Genomic DNA, 18,333 nt, shown 5'->3' with positions numbered 1-18,333 from the left:
TAATGTGGCAAATGTTTATATTCTGCGGTTTTATCTTTCATCGGTGGAACAGGATACGTCGCAGTCGTAGATTTAATTAAAAGTTTGTTCATTGGTGGATATCCTTATTCTGTTCACAAAAGTATTCCATTATAGGAGTAGATGTTCGATATTTCACGAAATATTCACGATTAAAGCTTCAAAACTGTATTATGATTTTGAGTTAAGATACTCAGCAAACGATATAGTGACGTGAAAGTAACACGTTGGAATCCTATTCACTCGTAAGAGAGTTGTTTTTTAAACAGTAATTTTCTTGTAAGAATCATGAATACTATTTTGTTATATATATAAGGTGATAGAGGGTCTGATATTTAGAAGGTAGCTTGGCCTTACCCAGAGGAGTAAGAAGTGTTTATTCGAAATAAGTCACAAAAGCAAAAATTAAAGTCAGCTTTTATTATTTAAGAAGCTGAAGTTTTTCAACCGAATAGTGTTCTCAGTAAACGAACGGTACAATAATTTTGCTACGCTTGATATGATTGTTTGTTAGATAAAAATACGAGAAAATTTGGTAGATTTAAAATTTGATTTTAATAGCCGAAATAGTAAGTTAGTGTCTTGTAGAGAAAGAGGTTTTTTTCTGGTGCGCGAAAGATAGAAATGCTACAAAGGGATTAAAATGTTTCGCATAATGCTTCACCATGAAGTACCATGTTTTACAGGAATTTTTTAAATAAACGAGGATAAATTTAGTGTACGCTGGTTTCCTTCTTTTACACGAACATCATTATCGTCTTAAACAAGAAGGATAGCGAACGTAACGTTAGGGAGGGTCATTAATTTCAATTTGCAAGGATAATCCTGAAAGATGCGAGGAAATTGTGCTCGAGTTTCCCGAGAATAACTGCATTCTGTGAATTCATAGGATGCAACTGATAACACGGTTGTACAAAATGCACGTAAAAAACATAATTAACCGTACCCTAAGATGAAACATATACTTACTCGTAATTTATATTTAAAGCGATTTAATATGTTATAGAACAGCGATGGAATTATTTTTCCCTTAATATTTGCAACTTTAAGAAATTTATTGAGATAGTTTGACATAACTAATAAACAGTTAATTACAGTAATAGCAGTCATTCGTTAGTACGAGGTAGTATTTCTGTGCAATTTACATATAGGTATGACTTCATTAACACGTATCAGCAATCAATTGGTAATCATTCACGAATAATGATTAAAACTATCGATTGCGAGAGAACGGTCCATCTATCAACTTATTATCTACGCTCGATAACTATGATATTGAACGATTTAATGAACTTTCGTCGATAGCAGTAATACAAGTTACGATTTTAATTCATGAAACTTGTCTTTATGAAATCATGACTACCATTAATTAATTCGAACGTCCATCGATCCAACAAAAATTGATATACAACGTTCGTGCATAGGACAAAGAACGTATGAAGGCAATGTTCTAAATGTCTAGAACTAAATTCCTGAGGTATACGTTTCCGATTAAATAATTGAAACATTTTCCTTCTTGAACGAAAAACATATATAAAATAAATATATCATAATTATAAAATTCACTTTTAATTATAATTAATTCTAGTTAATAAAATATTTAACTACCGGAGGAAGGCATTATTTCCTTCGAAATACTTATATGCCTTAACTTTCTGAGCGAGTGTGCGTAAATGTTTGCACAACTTTACAATTTTTCTTATATATAAGGGAAAAAGAAGAAAAAACAGCGTTCAATGGCTGGAAAAAAATTTACAAACCGTGTCAGTGATTCCCAATTGGTTAAGCTACTTAAATAAAAAAAAAAAAGTTCCCCCGCGAGCGTATCTACATATCGGAACTCGAGCGTTTTAATTCGGTCTCGGTCTAATTTTTTTTGTTCCTTCCCCATACTTTTTCCCTTCTGTTTCGTGATTCTGAATATTTCGAATCGTGGCTATCGTATCGAGGCCGCGTTATTCATTTCACCCGTTCCGTTTTTACATTTATTCCCGGCGATTCAATCGCGGTCGAATTTTCCCGGATTCTCGACACGCGAGGCAACTGTACTTTCCGCGAAACCGTATCACCGCGGCGAAACACGACGGAAATTCTCGCTGGTCGAGTTACGCTCCTTTCTGAATTTACGTTACTCTAGCTGGCGTGTCTCGAATGGCTTAGAGTGTTGCGGAGTCGCGGCTTTTGAAACCGCAACGCTACGAACTTTCCCGCGATCTTTGGTGACACAACATTCCCACGATTTAATGCAGACAGTGTGACTGACTTAGAGAGTAAACCACTTATCCAACGTACACGCTCGAGATAGTTCGACGATACGCTTTGGAATTAACTCTGTCACGTCTTTTGCGTTATTTTCGATTCAATCGTGTCTTTTTATCCCTAACAGATTTTACAAACCTCAGAAAAATGTACAGGGATGGTTTTGAACGCTAGAATTATGACAGTGGTCAAGGTAAACGATATATATATATGCGTGATATATTTGTATTATGAACATTTTTTCGTATGTCTTTCGCTTTGATCTTCTTGCTACGAGTTTCATACTTCACTCGTTAGTACCTCTAGTAATTTGTTTAAATATTTTGGTTGAACTGTGCTAAAATTTCCTTTAGAATGTTCAAATTTCTTTTGCTAAGTGAAATGAGCGTAAAGTTGGGACATATAAATCTGTAGCAAGATTAAAGTTGTGTTGAAGCGGTAAAATAGAAAACGGTATTTTTAAAATAGACAAAATAGGTTTGATTAATTATTCCCCGAAAAATCTAAAGTTCTACTTTTTAATTATTTACCTAAGCGGGGTATTATCCTCTAGTAGCTAATATTAAATATTGGATAGATACAATTAAAAGAAAATTGTACAGCAATAGCTTCCCTTTATTAATATCCTCGTCAGTTTTCCGAAAATAAGAAATATATCTACTAGCGAAACGGTAAAAGAAGAAACGATTGAATGGAGGTGACATTAATAGAATAAGTTACTAGCTAGCCACGTTTCAATGCCTTCTGATAATATATTATCGAGATCCATTTCGATCCAATTCCTATCGCACGAATGAAAATATATCAATGGGGTCAAAAGCGCTTTAAAGGCCAGTCACTTGGAATGAGTTGTCCATAGGATCGCACGAAAATCCCTTTCACGCTATAAATCTCCTAAAAACGATTCTCTTGAGCTGATGTTTGAAAAGATTGCACCGGGAGCTTTTACGAAGTTTTATTTTCTTGATAATTCCAAGCTCGAGTGGTACTTTATCGATGGTCAAGGAAAGCATAATTTTGCTGGTTCCTCGTCGTTCGTTATAATGCTGTATAAACTACACGTTTCTTTCAATGCAAGAATCAAAGCTACGATTATTGGAAATCCTTCGGTTTACTTGTATTCGAAGAAAAAGAGCGAAATAACGTTATTTCGTCTAAATGTAGGTAAAGTACCGTGGATATCCAATATACTGGTTTAACTTTTCGTAACACATGCAAATGTGTTTATACATATGAAATAGATTGAGAAAAATTTATATAGACTACGACTAGCTACGATCTACTATCAATTTCATTAGAAATAAAATAGCATGGTAAGAAAAATAAATTATTTGGCACGTACAATACCATATTTAGGAGTAAAAAATCATCCACGATCTGGTACGAATTTTTTGAAATTATTCGACGTAAAATTACTTGAAAGTCGGTAGCTTGAACCAAGTTATCGTAACTATTTGACAAGTTATCCGTGTCAAAGCACTTCCTGAGTGACAAGGAATGCATTATTAATCGATCGGCAATTACTTGTACAAACTGGATGGACCAGAGTTGAACCGCAAGCGCCACGTCCATTAACGTCGCAAAATTCCGTCACCGATGCGGCTCGTTCGGCTTTTATTTTTCACTTTTCCCGTTTACATCGCTAAGCACGAGTCGAGAGCGTTGAAAGAAGGAGACATTAATTACATTAGAACGAAACGCGCCCGCTTGCCTAGACACTTGGCCTAGTAAGAATCCTCTAGCGAGTAAACGAGCCACCGAGCATGGGCCAGGGACGCGAATTCTCTTAACTCTGTATTGTAGTTGCTGTTACAAAGGCTCGTGAAAAATTGCCCGTAAAAAAAGAAATCCTTTCTCTTAGTTAACTGTGAACTCTTTTACGCTTTTAATACCGGTACAGTACTAGCAAAGATACTAGTAAACATTCTTGTAAAAAAAAGTTGTGGGGTTGATTAATTACTAGAATGGGTTACAATAGTATTTAAAACGCTTAAAATTCGGCTACTCTATAAAAATTTATACGGCTAATTTTAATCTTTGAAACAAAGATATTTTTGTATCTTATAATTTCAATTTACTTTCCTGTCAATTTTCCGATTCTCTGTACCCTGTCAACGTTTCCCTTTCCGTAAAATATTTTATAATTTTTTAAGATATATGATACAATCGTTAATTTTATTACAATATTTTTCAGAACAGGAAGATATCTTTTAACAAGGAGATAAGCGTGATTCGCGATCGAGGAAACTATGAAGACTTCACAGGTAAACGAGACAATCAATCAATAATATGATCATCGATCAGTCAATTAACCCTCTCATTCCCGAATTATTTAACAGTCACAAGTATTTATTTGTGATCTGCTTACCTGTTACATAATAAATAAACGATTCATTCAGATATAGGATCCTGGCAGAAATCCACTAAATATTCGAACAAGTTCTATATTCCAAATATTTTCTCTAACCTTGCATATTATCGGCTTTCGATGCAATTTTCCGTCTTTAAATTTTCCACTCTCGAATGCGCAAATATACGCATCTAACGATTAATTTTTTTTATATCTTACTTGATTACTCTGGGAACGAGAGGGTTCATAAATTAATTGTGATTGTTAGCAGTAACACTAAAACGATTACATAGTACAAGCCAAACCAGAGTTTATTCGATCGACTCTAATACGTACGCAAATAAACCAGAAACTTTAACTCGCGTGATAGATCTTTCCCGCAACACAAAAGTCGCGATACAATTCGCAATTCAGGAACTCTCTCCGCGTCGCGATTTTTATGGCGTACAACAACAAGAATAAAATATTCCCCTTTGTGTCGTCGAATCCTTTATACGTTCCATTCTGCTACTTATTTCGCGCGAATTCCCGGAAAGGAACACCGGCCATTACTGAATTGCATCAGAGGGAAATTGGCCTAGAAGCCAGCCCCATAGTCGGTTGGATTCTCCGTTAGGTAGGTTAGGTAACGCACGGCGGTTGAAAATGCGAATTCTCTTTACTTCTCTATTGTCCACCGTACTGGCAAAGGGGATGAGAGGAAGAGAGAAAGAGAGAGAGAAAGAGAGAGAGAGAGAGAGAGAGAGTGAGAGAACTGGGCTAGGGAGGAAGGGGATATTTGCTCTTCTGGGAAAGTAAACTCCAGAGCTTTTCATACACGCGCGACTCGTAGCGCTAACCCAATTTTACCGGTACGACGCCAACGAAGCTTCGGCGGCTACGTTTTCACCGAGAGACGGGTTATTTGCCTTACCTACACGCCACTATACGGTACCGTCTTTTATACAAAGTATTGGCAAAGGTTGGAAATGTCCCTGTAGGAAGAGTGCGCCCACGACAGTTAAAATAATATCGGTTCATGGTGTGGAAGCTTCGAAAATATTATTTGTTAGACGCGCTTTACGTGTTTTGAGAAATTTCTCTTAGGGAGATAAACCGAAAGAATGTAGGGGTCGAAGTGTTTGCTTTAGGAGGGAGCGGTTATACATGGAATGTATCATGCTACACGGTGGATAATCGATACTGTTACTGTCTTTTAAGGGTTTTATTTTTTAACTTTGAAACCTGCGACTACTTTTAGCGATAATAATTTACGAGGTAGTGTTACTGAATTACCAATTAATTCATCAGATTTATTGGAATTGTATGTTTCTCTCGGTTTTGAATTATTTTAATATGTTGACTACCACGATTAGTCAGTAATGATTGGCGATGTGGGAATTGATTGAGATGGGAAATGAACGGTACATATTCGTAAAATTTTCAATATTTTTAATACCGTGATAATAACGCGAGGTACTACTACAAATAGATAGCAAGAAAAGTTTCAGTAAATTTATTTTCTGATACGTATATTCGGGTGTATCGTATAAAATTTGCATAGCGGATAACATGTTAACTCAAACGCAGCTAATCTCTTTTTTTTTGTATATTCTTCGAAATAACGTTATCACCCCTTTATTTAGATTCTAAATTGAACACGTTAATTTCATTTCCCTATGTTACTATTATTTAATTTAAATAAATTGTCATTCTTTCAAAAGAACAAGTGCTGGAAATCATAAAATAAACTTTATAGTCATCATTCTAGTAAAAACATAGATAGACACGAGTATATACAATCTTTAGCTCTTATTTCGCATTTATTTATATGCAGTAATTGAAGCAACTAATAAATTACGAAAAACGCAGACCGTGCACTTCGTACCGAATGTAAAGTTGAAAAACAAAGTAAAAAGTAAAGAAGACCGTGGAATTCTTGTACCAAATCTTTATTTAGACGAGCGTGTTATATAGATATGAAATCTGGAATTCCCTATTCTAAACACGTGCACGTTGCAGCAGGTGACATCGTCGTCGGATGACGGTATCTAGTTTTATAGCAAGAACAAAGTTGTCTAGACGAAAAGACCGAGTGTGGAAGTAGTAGAGTGAAAGGTACACAGGGCTCGTAACGAAGTTTTCAAAGACAACATGGAGTTTGATATCTAACGAGTTCATTCTACTCGGCTGCGATGGCAAAAACTGCAAGTGGAGATCTCTATCTGCCACTCTTTCCGGCCAGGTCACCCATCTATCTTCGTTTCACCCTCCATTCGCACCCTTCTTCGTCTCTTTTCCCAGCAACCGATGTTGAGAAACGCGAAATTCGTTCCCCTACCCTTCGCGCGTTACTCACCCAAGGCTTCTGGATTTTAATTTTATAAGAAATTATTGGTATACAGCGATGTACTTTGATCGTTCGAGTGTCTCTTATTACGCATTTTACGTTTCATATAATTGCTTTCTTTATGCTTAAAGCGTGTTTCTACAATCAAATAAATATAAGATTCGTGGCACGAATTATTTCTATCTTTTGATGGAAACTTGCATTTCTTTCAATCAAAATTTGAATCAAATATTGCTATTTTAACGTAAAATTATAGTTCCGAAATAGCGTTTCTACGATATAATTTAATATACTATTTTAGATTATAACAATGAGTATCTAAACGTGCAAAAATTATAACACTATCGATACTTAATTGCCTAGGTCACAGTTAGCTAGGAAAAATGTTTGCTTGATGTTATTTTGTAGTTTATATTTTTCACGATAAAAATTGTTGAGAATTTCTATCGCGTAAAATGTGGAGCATAAAATAAAATTAAATAACTTAAGACCACTGTTATGGTCAACTGTTCTATGATGTAAAGACTATTTTTTATTAAAATAAATCATTTCTCGATATGTAAATAAAGAATTATCTTGTAGCATATTCGTGATCATGTTATATTGCTTTTAAAGTAAAATATAGTATCTTTACTTTGAAATGTAGCAAAATTTTATTCAAATAAAAATAACTCTGCTGTAAAATGCACTAAGATCGTTATAGCTGCCTGTACATCGTTACACCATGCAAAACGAAAAAGTGAAAACTTTCCAACATCCATATCATTTTCAATCGTTAACGTCCTTACCTCTGACTCTGGTGACTGAACGATTAGCGACGTTCTCGGTGGTTTCTCGGGAGGTACCTTTTTCAAAGTTCCGGTAAACGAAGCCACGGAAGCAGCGCTGGACGGTGCTGAAGCTCCCTCGTGACCGTCGATTTGACACTGAAGTCGATGGAACTGCGAGAACGAAGTACGCGACGTATCGGCGCGATCGAATTGTGGCAGACACGGCAATGGCATCTGCGACATGTTCGGTATCTGAATAGAATTCGGGTCGCTGGTGTCGTGTTGAAGCCTAGGTGATAATTTCTCGCAGACAGACGATTGGCAGGATTGATGATTAGAGTTCTGTGTATATGAAGCGGTCAATAACGTTTGATGATGACTGTGCGGCGTACTCTGGCTTTGCGACGTGCAAATCTTATCGGTCGGTTGTTCTTGGTGGTTGGGCAGAGAATTCGATTGGATCTGGTGGATCTCGTTTCCAATCGAATGCGGCTGAAAATCGGTCGATCTTTGTAATTTATCGCACAGCTGGTTCTGTGCTTGCAAACTTTGCAGACGGGCTTGTAAATCACTTTGTTGATGTTGAAATTGCGCCACTTTATCGAGGATTTGATTTTGATTCTGAAGACACTGAAGCTTCGCTTGTAGATCGCTCTGTTGACGCTCAAATTGGCTGAGTTTCTCGGATATTAAATCAAGATTCTGTTGATTTTGCAGTTGTTGCTGCTGGGATGTCAAAGCGTCGGATTTTTCGTTCTGTGCGTCTAGTTGACTTTGAAGATTATCGCTCTGGCTCTTGCTATGAGTTAGTAAGCTGGTCGAGATATTGTGGCTTTTACGATGGCTATGGATTATATGATCCACTTGATCGATCGGTTTACCTAAACTTGTTTCACCGAAGTCTGTTACCACAGTTAAGACAGTCTTGGTATCTAACTTTGCTTCGCTAAGGGCTGGATACTGATGGCATATATTAGGACTGGCTCTTTGAGAGGGAGCCGTACTAGCAGGTGGTCCAAGGTTCGCTACGGATCCACTAATGGGCTGCTCGTCGAACTCCTTTCTCGAGAGTTCCATGTGCTTCGTTAGGTCAGCACTAACGTGTCGCAAATGTCGACGTTGTTCCATTATAGTCCTCTGACTGATGTTGGGTATAGGTTGAAAGGCCGATTGAGTCATTCTAGCTTCCTTGCGATCATCTGGTTGATGTATCTGTCTCGGATCTCTCCTTTCCTCGGACTGATTACGAGAACGTGGACTGGTGGAGAGCATTTGATTCTGCATCATGTTTCTTTCGTGTTCCTGTCGTTGTCGTTGTTCAGCCCATATCGTTAGCTCTTGTCTAGTCTTCTCGAAATTTTGATTTACAAACGACGGACTTTTCTGTCCTGCGCGATCCGCGGATCCTTCGCGAATCGGCATGAAAGGCATAGGAGACCTTCTAACGTCTTCCATTCTCTTGCCTTCTATGGTCATTGGTGACCTCCTATGCTCGTCGAAGTAATCGGATCGTCTGTTTTCTTGCGGTATCGCTACTCTTTGATTAGGGCTCACGTTACCCCATTCGGGCTTTCTATCAGCTCCTATGCTCTTCCTATTTTCTTGTCTCGTATCAAAAGCCATCGGCGATACTCTTAAGCTCGTATCCAATCGCCTTTGATCAGGCGGATACACTTGATTGGTTTCGACTCGTTTCGGATCCACCATAGTTCCGGCCTTTCTCGCTGGCATCAATATTTCCTGATTCGTGTCACCAGGGAACGTGAACGTAATCGTATCGTTACGACGCTGGAAACTCGATGTAACGTCCACGGAAATAGATTTCCTGTGTTCAGGTCTAGTCACATATAGACCACAATCGGTTACTACGGTTTCGCACATTTTTTCTCGACCAGGTGGATCTCCATTCGTATCGACGTACAGACCATCCTGTCTCGTCCTAGGATTTTGATTAATGGCTGTCAGGTATCTTCTATCCTGAGTATCGGTTACGATCTGTGCGCCTTGCACGATTATCGCCCCGTCGCTTCGGTGAATCTGTTCTTGCGGAGGATTTTGATTAGGATCGTATTTAGGTTTCTGCATACCTGGAACATCGACACTCGCCGACTTTCTGTGCCCTGTATCGTGAGTAATCTTCGAATTACCTCGTGGTGGAACCATAGGTTTGGGTCCACGACTGGGTCTCTCTGTAGTCGCCATTGCGAGACCATGAGTCACATTTTGGGCGATCGGTTGAATGATAGGCTGTGTCTGATATTGTCCCAATTCCTGAGAGAATCTTTGCGGATTCGGTGATTGTTGTCCGAATTGTTGAGCGGGATACATTCCAGTATGAGGATTATACGGTACCGCGTTCATTACTGTTTGAGGGTACTGACTATAGGAATACTGGGGTTGCCCGCCGAATTGAGCATAACTAGCTGGTTGAGGTACGACAACACCAGAAAAGTACGGTGGTTGAGGACTGGCGGATTGAGGAGGCATTTGCGATCCGTGTTGAACAGTTACGTATTGACCTTGTCCAGTGAACATCGGATTCGCTGCACCTCCTTGATACAACGTAGGATCTCTATATGTCACATCCCTCGTCACGTAACCAGCTCTTTCAGCGTATTGAGCTTGTTGAGGATACATCTGTTGAGGTCTCACCTCGAACTGACTTCGGATCTGCGTGTATTGAGCTTGATCGTAATCAGGCATGAATTGAGGCTGCGCTTGAACCGGCAGGGTTTGTGTGCTAGTTTGAGAGACATGTTGCGTCCTCTCGAGAGCAGACTTTTCCTGGCTGTACTGTTGGGGTGGAAGTTGTCCACTAGGGGGGTGTCTATCCTCGGGAACACCGACCACAGGTTGCTTCCTTCCAGTCAGATATTGACCTGTCTGCTGAGTTTGCTGTTGCTGTTGTTGTTGTTGTTCTTGAGTTTGACCGGTTGACTGGTTCTGTTGAACCCTATCTTGAGAGAATCTGTCATATTCTATGGTACGATTTTCAAAGCCGTTGGACAAATCTTGTTTCGCATTGTCGGCAAGCGGCTCAGCCCGGCCGTTCTGACACGCTGTCTGTTGATTCTCCATCGTTTGTCCAACCTGGTTTTGTTCCTGGCTATCGTTCACCCCTCCTGAACCAGACTGCGACATGTTGGCGGCCCCCACCGACGGTCGTCCGCCGATGTAGCCGAGAATTCGCCCCAATCCGCACACCGTGACGACTTACCGTGCAACTCTCTGTTGGAAATCTAGATTTTCGCTTGAACGCAATCGTCACGGATCGCGTTTTTACGCCTCGTATATTCCGCTAGGTCGACTCGAGGCATGTAAACGTCGATATTGATGTCGTTTGCTCTACGCCCGATCCTTATTCAGTTTCCTCTTTTTACGTTGTCTTCTCGGTAATATAAACCGTGAAGGGAATGTATCAAAATTTTTCGCAATTTTTTTCCTATAATTTGTTTTCTTAACGTACTAATTTTTGTTTTTAAATGTGAAGTGAATTCATTGCAGTTTTTCAATTCGAATATTTGACTCTTCGTTCGTCGAGTAATTTGCTAGCGAATTTTTTTCTTCGTTCTTTCGATTGTTCGAAAATTAACGAAGGAGTTCGTCACACTGTTCTTACGTTTTATTTATCCAGATCGTTTGCATCCGTTTTCCCGTCGGAGCTTCGTTAATAAATCGCAGACACACCGAATAATATTACGTGAAAATTTGGAACGTTTGCCCAGACAGAAAGTCTCTGAGTACCGCCCTCGCATTTCTCATTTTTCCACGAGCAAATGAGAATGCGCAATTGCAAATGTAATCTCTTTTATTGCGTCCCTTTGACGCGATCCCCGTTTCGTTTCGCAAATCTTTATCAATTATGCGTTATTATTCCTTTTTTTCTTTTTTACTTCATGGTTTCCTTATCATCGGACGACAGAACGGATATTACGAAGGAAAACTGTTTGCCTTTTTACTTTTCCTTGTCCGTAAATAGCAGTTACGTTGAAACGTGTCAGCGCGTAACAGCTCGCTCGTATCTCTCAGTTATTTTCGTTCGTCGTGAAAATGTTACTCCAAAAAATGTCATTCAGAAAGCTTTTTGGCTGTCATCGTTTGACTTCCACTCGAATTTTTCATAAAATATTGCGCTTGCCACGTATAATTCGTCGTTTAGTTATAGGATTTAAATAGCAATTCGAAAGGACACGATTAATCAGTGTAAATTCCTCGAAATATTAAAAAATTGAATACTTTTTCTTTGATTCTTTCGTTTTATTATCAGTTTCTCGAAAGCTTTTGATTTCTGCCGGGCAGTTTTCGTTATAATTTCCAATAATTCTCAATCCTGTAGCTGTTAACTTTAACAATGACGATTTGACGATTAACTGCTTCAAGTTGAAAGACAACATTTGATTTTATTGTTTCAGTTTCGTATTATATAACTTTCTTCTTTTATATTTAACAATAGAATTAGTACTCTTTTTATAATGTTGACGTAATATGTCGTACTCGGAAAATCTGTAGAATCGATCTGCAAAAGAAAGGCACGAAATGGTACTTTCCATGTATCTTTTATAACTTTTCCTCGTAATATTCGGCGCAAAGTAATAAAATTGCATTCACGGTTGGTTATTTTTCAGAAATTCTAAAGTAGAAAGTTACGAGTTTCTGTAATCAGGACAAAGAGGAGAATGTGAAGAATTTGCTTTCAATTATTACGCAAATTGTTATTATTAATTCAAATAAACACAAGGAATTCTTCTTTATCTTCGCGTCGTTGTTAACTGAAGAGATAAAATGGTAAAATATATAAATGCCAAGAAAAGTAAGAAATGATTTTTGTAATGTCAGGGTAATTTATTTTCATTCTTGGAGCTATCATAAGTATCGACTTCCTAGACTTTTGGTTGAAAAAACCGAAGAATCAATACCTAGATAAATAAATATAACCAATTTTTTTCTTTCTAACTCCGTAAAAATGTCACACGCTGATAGTGTACAGTTCGAGCGATACATAGATGACGAAATTAACAAAAATGCTTTTGATTTATTTGAAATTTTAATTTTAAAAATTACATCATTTATCATTCCAAATGTTCGATCAACCTACCTGTGTATGACTATACTTTATGCACAAAGAAACATAATATTAGTCAGCGACCGTCAATGTACCAATTTGGAGAGTAATCTTTCCTACTCAAACTCAGTCAGTTTTCACGCAAATGAAACGTCCAGCAGCGGTTTCTCGGTGCATTTCTACGCCACAAAACCATGACTGACGTTAGAATAGTGGAACGAAAAAAGTTGAGCGAGAAGTTGGCGTAAACTGGTGGCCATTAGTTCGGAAATTTCACGAACGACTTGCAGATGGAAGCAGCTCGGTGAAAGCGCTTATTTACCATGGCTAAGAGCGACAGGTCTTCGGGAAAGGCTCGTGCAATCCGCGTTTCAACTTATCGCCGACAATGACAAGCCTCCGAACAAAGAGTCGGTTGCTTCGGAGACGATCTGTTTCACTCTGAGGAACGCGAATTGTTTTCGTGATTTCCCAAGCGCCTCGTGATCACTTTAGTTTCACTGAGTGGGTGGCGCCCATCTCTCGTTGCCGGAAAGTTACTCCGTGGCAAACGAAGACGTTGAAAATTTCTCACTGTCGTGAAAAACGCCGTGAATTATCGGCTCGCGTATCAACGTTTACTTTCGTAATTTCTTTCCTGACACAGCGATAGAGATTCACTTTGACTGTTTCCCGATAAATGCAGAATGGACAATCGAAAGCTAACTGGACAGACAGAATGTATTATGGGACAATTAAAGAAAACTCTTCCAAGTCTAGTACTGTCGGCGAGTTTTTGTTACTTTCACGGGACCATTCGCGACATTTTATTAGCGGTATATCTTGTGAAGCTGGCCATAACGTGGAGGCTGTGGTGGAAAGTTGGATAGAAAGGAAGACGAAGTGTTGCGCATTTATCTGTAATAAGAGGCGGTCATAAGCCCGTTTATGAGGCTCCGAATTTCCCCGAACAGCTACTGAAAGCGCTTTAACCATCGGAGTAAATGGTAAAATTAATGGGATTGGAGATTACGCGAAACTTTTATTTCAACAGTTCCTGATGTTACGGACTAACAGTAGTTATTCAAGATGAAACTAAACATCAAAGTAGATTTAAGCTTTGTTTATCACAATCCTTTATGAGATTTTATGTGAAGTACTTCAAATATCTGTAAAGTACACACGTCACTTTGCAATGGACACTATCTGTGAATCGACCTGAGAATCTTAAATTAACGAACTTTGTTCGAAATGTTGGGATGTGCGTTCAACCGATGCGCATAAAATGAACATCTCGTTTTGTAAATAAGTAACTCCGATTTCATCATTCCCAGGCCTCCCAATACGCACTTTACACCGTGTCTAATGACTAGTCCTCATATGTGGGGTTGAAAGGGTTACGCACGAATGCCCATTTGTAGGTTGAACGTTGTGTATCATGAAATATGAACTGGTCGAAATGAAAATAAACGTCAAATGGAACAAACAGTTCGAATTAACTTTATTGAAAACCAATTTAAGGGAAAAAACGCTTGCTTGATTGTTGTAGCATAATATGACATACAGGAAATTGTTATTCTGCAGCATTACAGGTCATTTAATTTAAATAAATGTAGAAGGATGGAACGTTAAATATTTCAAAAAATTATACAAATGAATAATATAAATAAAAAACATATACTAATGTTTAACATTTTCTTAATCTTACCATAACCGTGAAATCTCTGACGATTATTTTTGTACGATAAACGACAGCTATTTTCTCTATTTTAAACCAACGTTTCCGCGTAATCGACAGTTTGAACCGCGTAATCAATTCACTGATTTGCAATCAGTTGTCCATTGTGTATTGTACAAATCGCTGTGAACGATTCTAATTACGCAACGGGGTATCGTATTTCACCTCATTACCTTTTCTCTCTGTTCTTACACGTGTATACATGTGTAGAGTTGAAAAGGGTGTCGAAAGAGGCGTATCACAATCTCGTTAGAAGCGGATGATAAACAACTCGAGAGTATTCTCTCGAATGTGTCTAAGGAAAATTTCCCAGTTGCCTGCGAACGTGCATCCTCGTATGGGTATCTTGGTTTCACGCTTTATATATTTAAAAGAAATAACGTATAGTCGCGTCTGCGAATATACGTGTGCGTTTCGTTCATTTTGAATAGCTTCAACTTTTTCTCATTACTTTGTAGGGCATATTTTATTAAAGCGCACGTGACGCACTTTATTCTCTGTTAGAGAGCGTTATAAATATTATATGTGATATAGTATCAGCTGAAGGTTTCATTTTTTCGATTGCACATACAACAAATTTTCAGCTGATTTTTTTTTTTTTTTATTAATTTTGAGTTAATGCCATTTTGATTTTTCTCTTAAAGTTTTGGATTACATAGAGACTCTAAACTTTTGTACGACGTAGCATAAATATATGTATATGAAAGATGAATTGTTAGGTGGGCGTGGTGCATACGAGACGCAATCTTTTTAAATAGAATTTAGCTAACAATACTTTGGTAACGATTATTCGAGATTTGTGCGAATGATATTATTCCTAGAGTTTAACAATTTCTTAAACAAGCTATTACGGTTTCTTACAGCGTCTCAGCAATTTTCATAATACTTTTTTAAAATTTAAACTCGTATTAGAAAATTAATGAATATTCTGATTTTTACGCCGGTCTATAATTATAATATAATTATAATATTTGTATTACGAACCTCTTGAACATTGAATACGCGCAATATATATAACATTTAATCTGACTGATCATGTGCAACAAACGACGTTTTATATGCACCAACCTGCTATCTACTAAATTACTTATGATAATATACTTAAACGTATCTTAATTTTATCGTACACGTTTAATCATTTCCCAGTTGGTATTGAAATCTACCGTCTGGATTTATCCAAAGACTATATATATTTTCACAGCATTCTGTATCAAGATCGAAATAATTTGATGTACCGAGAATCTATCGTGGAATTCCTGAATGGGACTAAATGTGCCACTGTATGTATAATAGGGAAATTGTATTAGAGCCTGTACACTGCATACTCATTGCCGCTGTTCGAATATTTACTTTATATTTAGTTGTATCTGCACAGCTGTGTATTTATATCCTATACACTATTCATGTTTACTAAGTGTACTTTGATGAGTTTCCTGTAGATGTACAAATTTGCCATTTGCACGCATGTGCATGCTATTACGCAAATGTACGCATAGCTGAATCAATTGCTAATTAGTCAGTGTGGTATTTTCGTGTGAATTACATCTTACGTCTTGGTAGTTTGATTTAAAAAGAAGTGGCGAATTTGCACTAGATAGATATTATTATTTACTAAATATAGTAATATAAAAGATGAAGTATCGTCGATGCTAAAGCTTGCAGGTAATTCGTACAACCAATCCGAAAGATATTCGTTGCATATAATGGTACATCTTCGTCGTTAGTAGTAGTTGCATCGAATATTAGAATGATTTTCCATCTCTGCGCTAGACTCTGTGCGTAGGTTTCGTCTATGCGATCATATTGCTTTATCGATCTTTATTAATTTCTCTGGCACAAACCCGATATGAAAACGAAATTCAGAATTTAATTACTCTACTTAAATCGCGTCATAAAAATCGATGCTAAGTGACATCACTTATTTTTTTTTTCTCCTTATATTTGGTATTCAATTTAATTTCCACGTTTCATGCTGCGTATAGATACCACTTGGATGAAATGAAAATAAAATAAAAATGATAATTGAATAAAAAATCTAACACGAAAGACGATTCAAAGCATAACAGTTTAATAATCTAAAAATTAATAAATTTGTCAATGTGTACGAGAGCTACTAAATTATTTGGAATACTCGAAACTATATAAATTATAAATTATATAACAATCTGTAATACCGTATAATTTCTCATTTCTTTCGCGATCTGAATAATCCGTGCAAATGGTTGATAATATTATAAATAATGAAAGAAAAAAGGAGTGATTCCTATAGTGGCAGAAAATGTATTATCGGATATCGATACATTTCAATTCACTTAAATAAATAAAACATATTCAATATCTTCTTTTACCGAAGTATCGTGCTATAATGTAAAGAAGTGCTTGAAGCTTCAAGTATTAAGAACTCGAAGCTTTAGACTGCCTCTGAGAATTTTCAACGTACCTATATTTCACAAAGCAATTATCCTATTATATTTGTCAGCATATTTTAATCCGCGTTAAGTATTTTGCAATTCGGTTATTCGTTGTAAATTCCCCTTATACGAATCCGGCGTGTAAGATAAAAGCCTGCCTAAAGCTGTCTGTCCAATCTACGTAAGTCAGCTTTCGCGCATCGTGCGCGATATCTTTCAATCGCATTTACCAGTTTTACGTGATTTCTTTCCCGTTAAAAATTGAAACCCTTTACGTTTCAAAAAGCTCGAGTAAAATGTTATTCTCCGCGTTTGTTCTACTTGCACGTTTTAAAGAAATGGCAAACGGATATTCACGAAAGGCACCATTCAATTTTATTTCACCTAATGCAACATCTTTTCAAGTAAGATTCATAGAAGAACAGAAATGAAAATATGATAAGTTCGTTCTTGCAATTTTCTGATATTTATGGATGAGTGGTGCAATTGAAGTGGCTTTGACGAAGGAAATAATCCATTAAGTTAAATGCACGATTTAAGAATAAGTAGTAAGTTTTTATCAAATTAAAAAAAAAAAAAATTGCGACGATTAATATTTTTGAAATATCGAAGAAGATGTTAGGCAAAGATACGCGTTTAATTCCAAACTAAAATAGAAGGATAGCTTTAGTAAGCAATTTTAAAATTACTCTCCTATAAAAAAAAAGTGGGAGAAAATATATTTCTCCCATGGTCTTCGATTGAAATCAATTAAAAAATAATCCAATTCGACGTATTACAAATCTGAAAACAGAAATATACAAACTATTTAATACATTCGTTTTACAGTCGCACATTCAGGCTTCGTTCATAACTGAATTAGTAGTAAAATCTCATTTACTACTCCATAGCGTACATGTTTAACCACGTGTGTGGTATAAAACGAACGGAGGGTATCAAACGTGAAAATTGACGAGAATCGATTTCGTTTCTATGAATCCAATCTTGCATCGGGTAAATTGTGACGGATTGAAAGCAAACCGAGAAACATATTGTACGTGTTTGAAAATTTGACGAGCTAGTCAGTCCTTTATTTCGACGTTCCATATATTTTTGTTTTTTCTCTCTGGTGAAGTACGCACGAAGAAATTCGTATCGAATTATCGACTTGTCAGTCGTGAAGAGAGTTCACCGGAAACTGACGATAACGCGAGGTCGTCGAATGGACCACGACCGAATTACACCAATTTCCTCGGCCTCGGAGCAGTCGTCTGGTTATCGGGAGTGCGATCGACTGTCGCGATGCATCGGGATCAATTGAAATCGGCTTGAAATCCTATTACTTGCCAATACGACAAAACACGATAACCCGGTCACTTGGGCATTTATTTCGAAGGACTTTCCAATTTCCTCGTGGTATCAAGAACAATAAGATGCT

General features: G+C 37.3%; 1 protein-coding gene and 1 long non-coding RNA gene across 3 annotated transcripts in view; one reads left to right on the top strand and one right to left on the bottom strand.

The window, feature by feature from the left end:
- LOC139989680 (uncharacterized) overlaps nt 1-18,333 on the bottom strand; it is a 643,240-nt gene that overhangs the window by 540,364 nt on the left and 84,543 nt on the right. For both annotated transcript variants that reach the window (XM_072008183.1, XM_072008182.1), the window contains exon 2: nt 7,745-12,242. In XM_072008183.1, the coding sequence (XP_071864284.1) occupies nt 7,745-10,867 (3,123 nt within the window). In that variant the 5' untranslated portion in view covers nt 10,868-12,242. The remainder of the gene's footprint in view (nt 1-7,744; nt 12,243-18,333) is intronic.
- LOC139989705 (uncharacterized) overlaps nt 1-18,333 on the top strand; it is a 108,706-nt gene that overhangs the window by 10,563 nt on the left and 79,810 nt on the right. The gene's annotated exons all lie outside the window — the stretch shown is intronic.

This window comes from Bombus fervidus, chromosome 8, assembly GCF_041682495.2.
Source record: "Bombus fervidus isolate BK054 chromosome 8, iyBomFerv1, whole genome shotgun sequence".
Classification (NCBI taxonomy): Eukaryota; Metazoa; Arthropoda; class Insecta; order Hymenoptera; family Apidae; genus Bombus; species Bombus fervidus.
The sequence above is the reverse complement of the archived record's forward strand: the minus strand, read 5'-3'. Positions and strand labels throughout refer to the sequence as shown.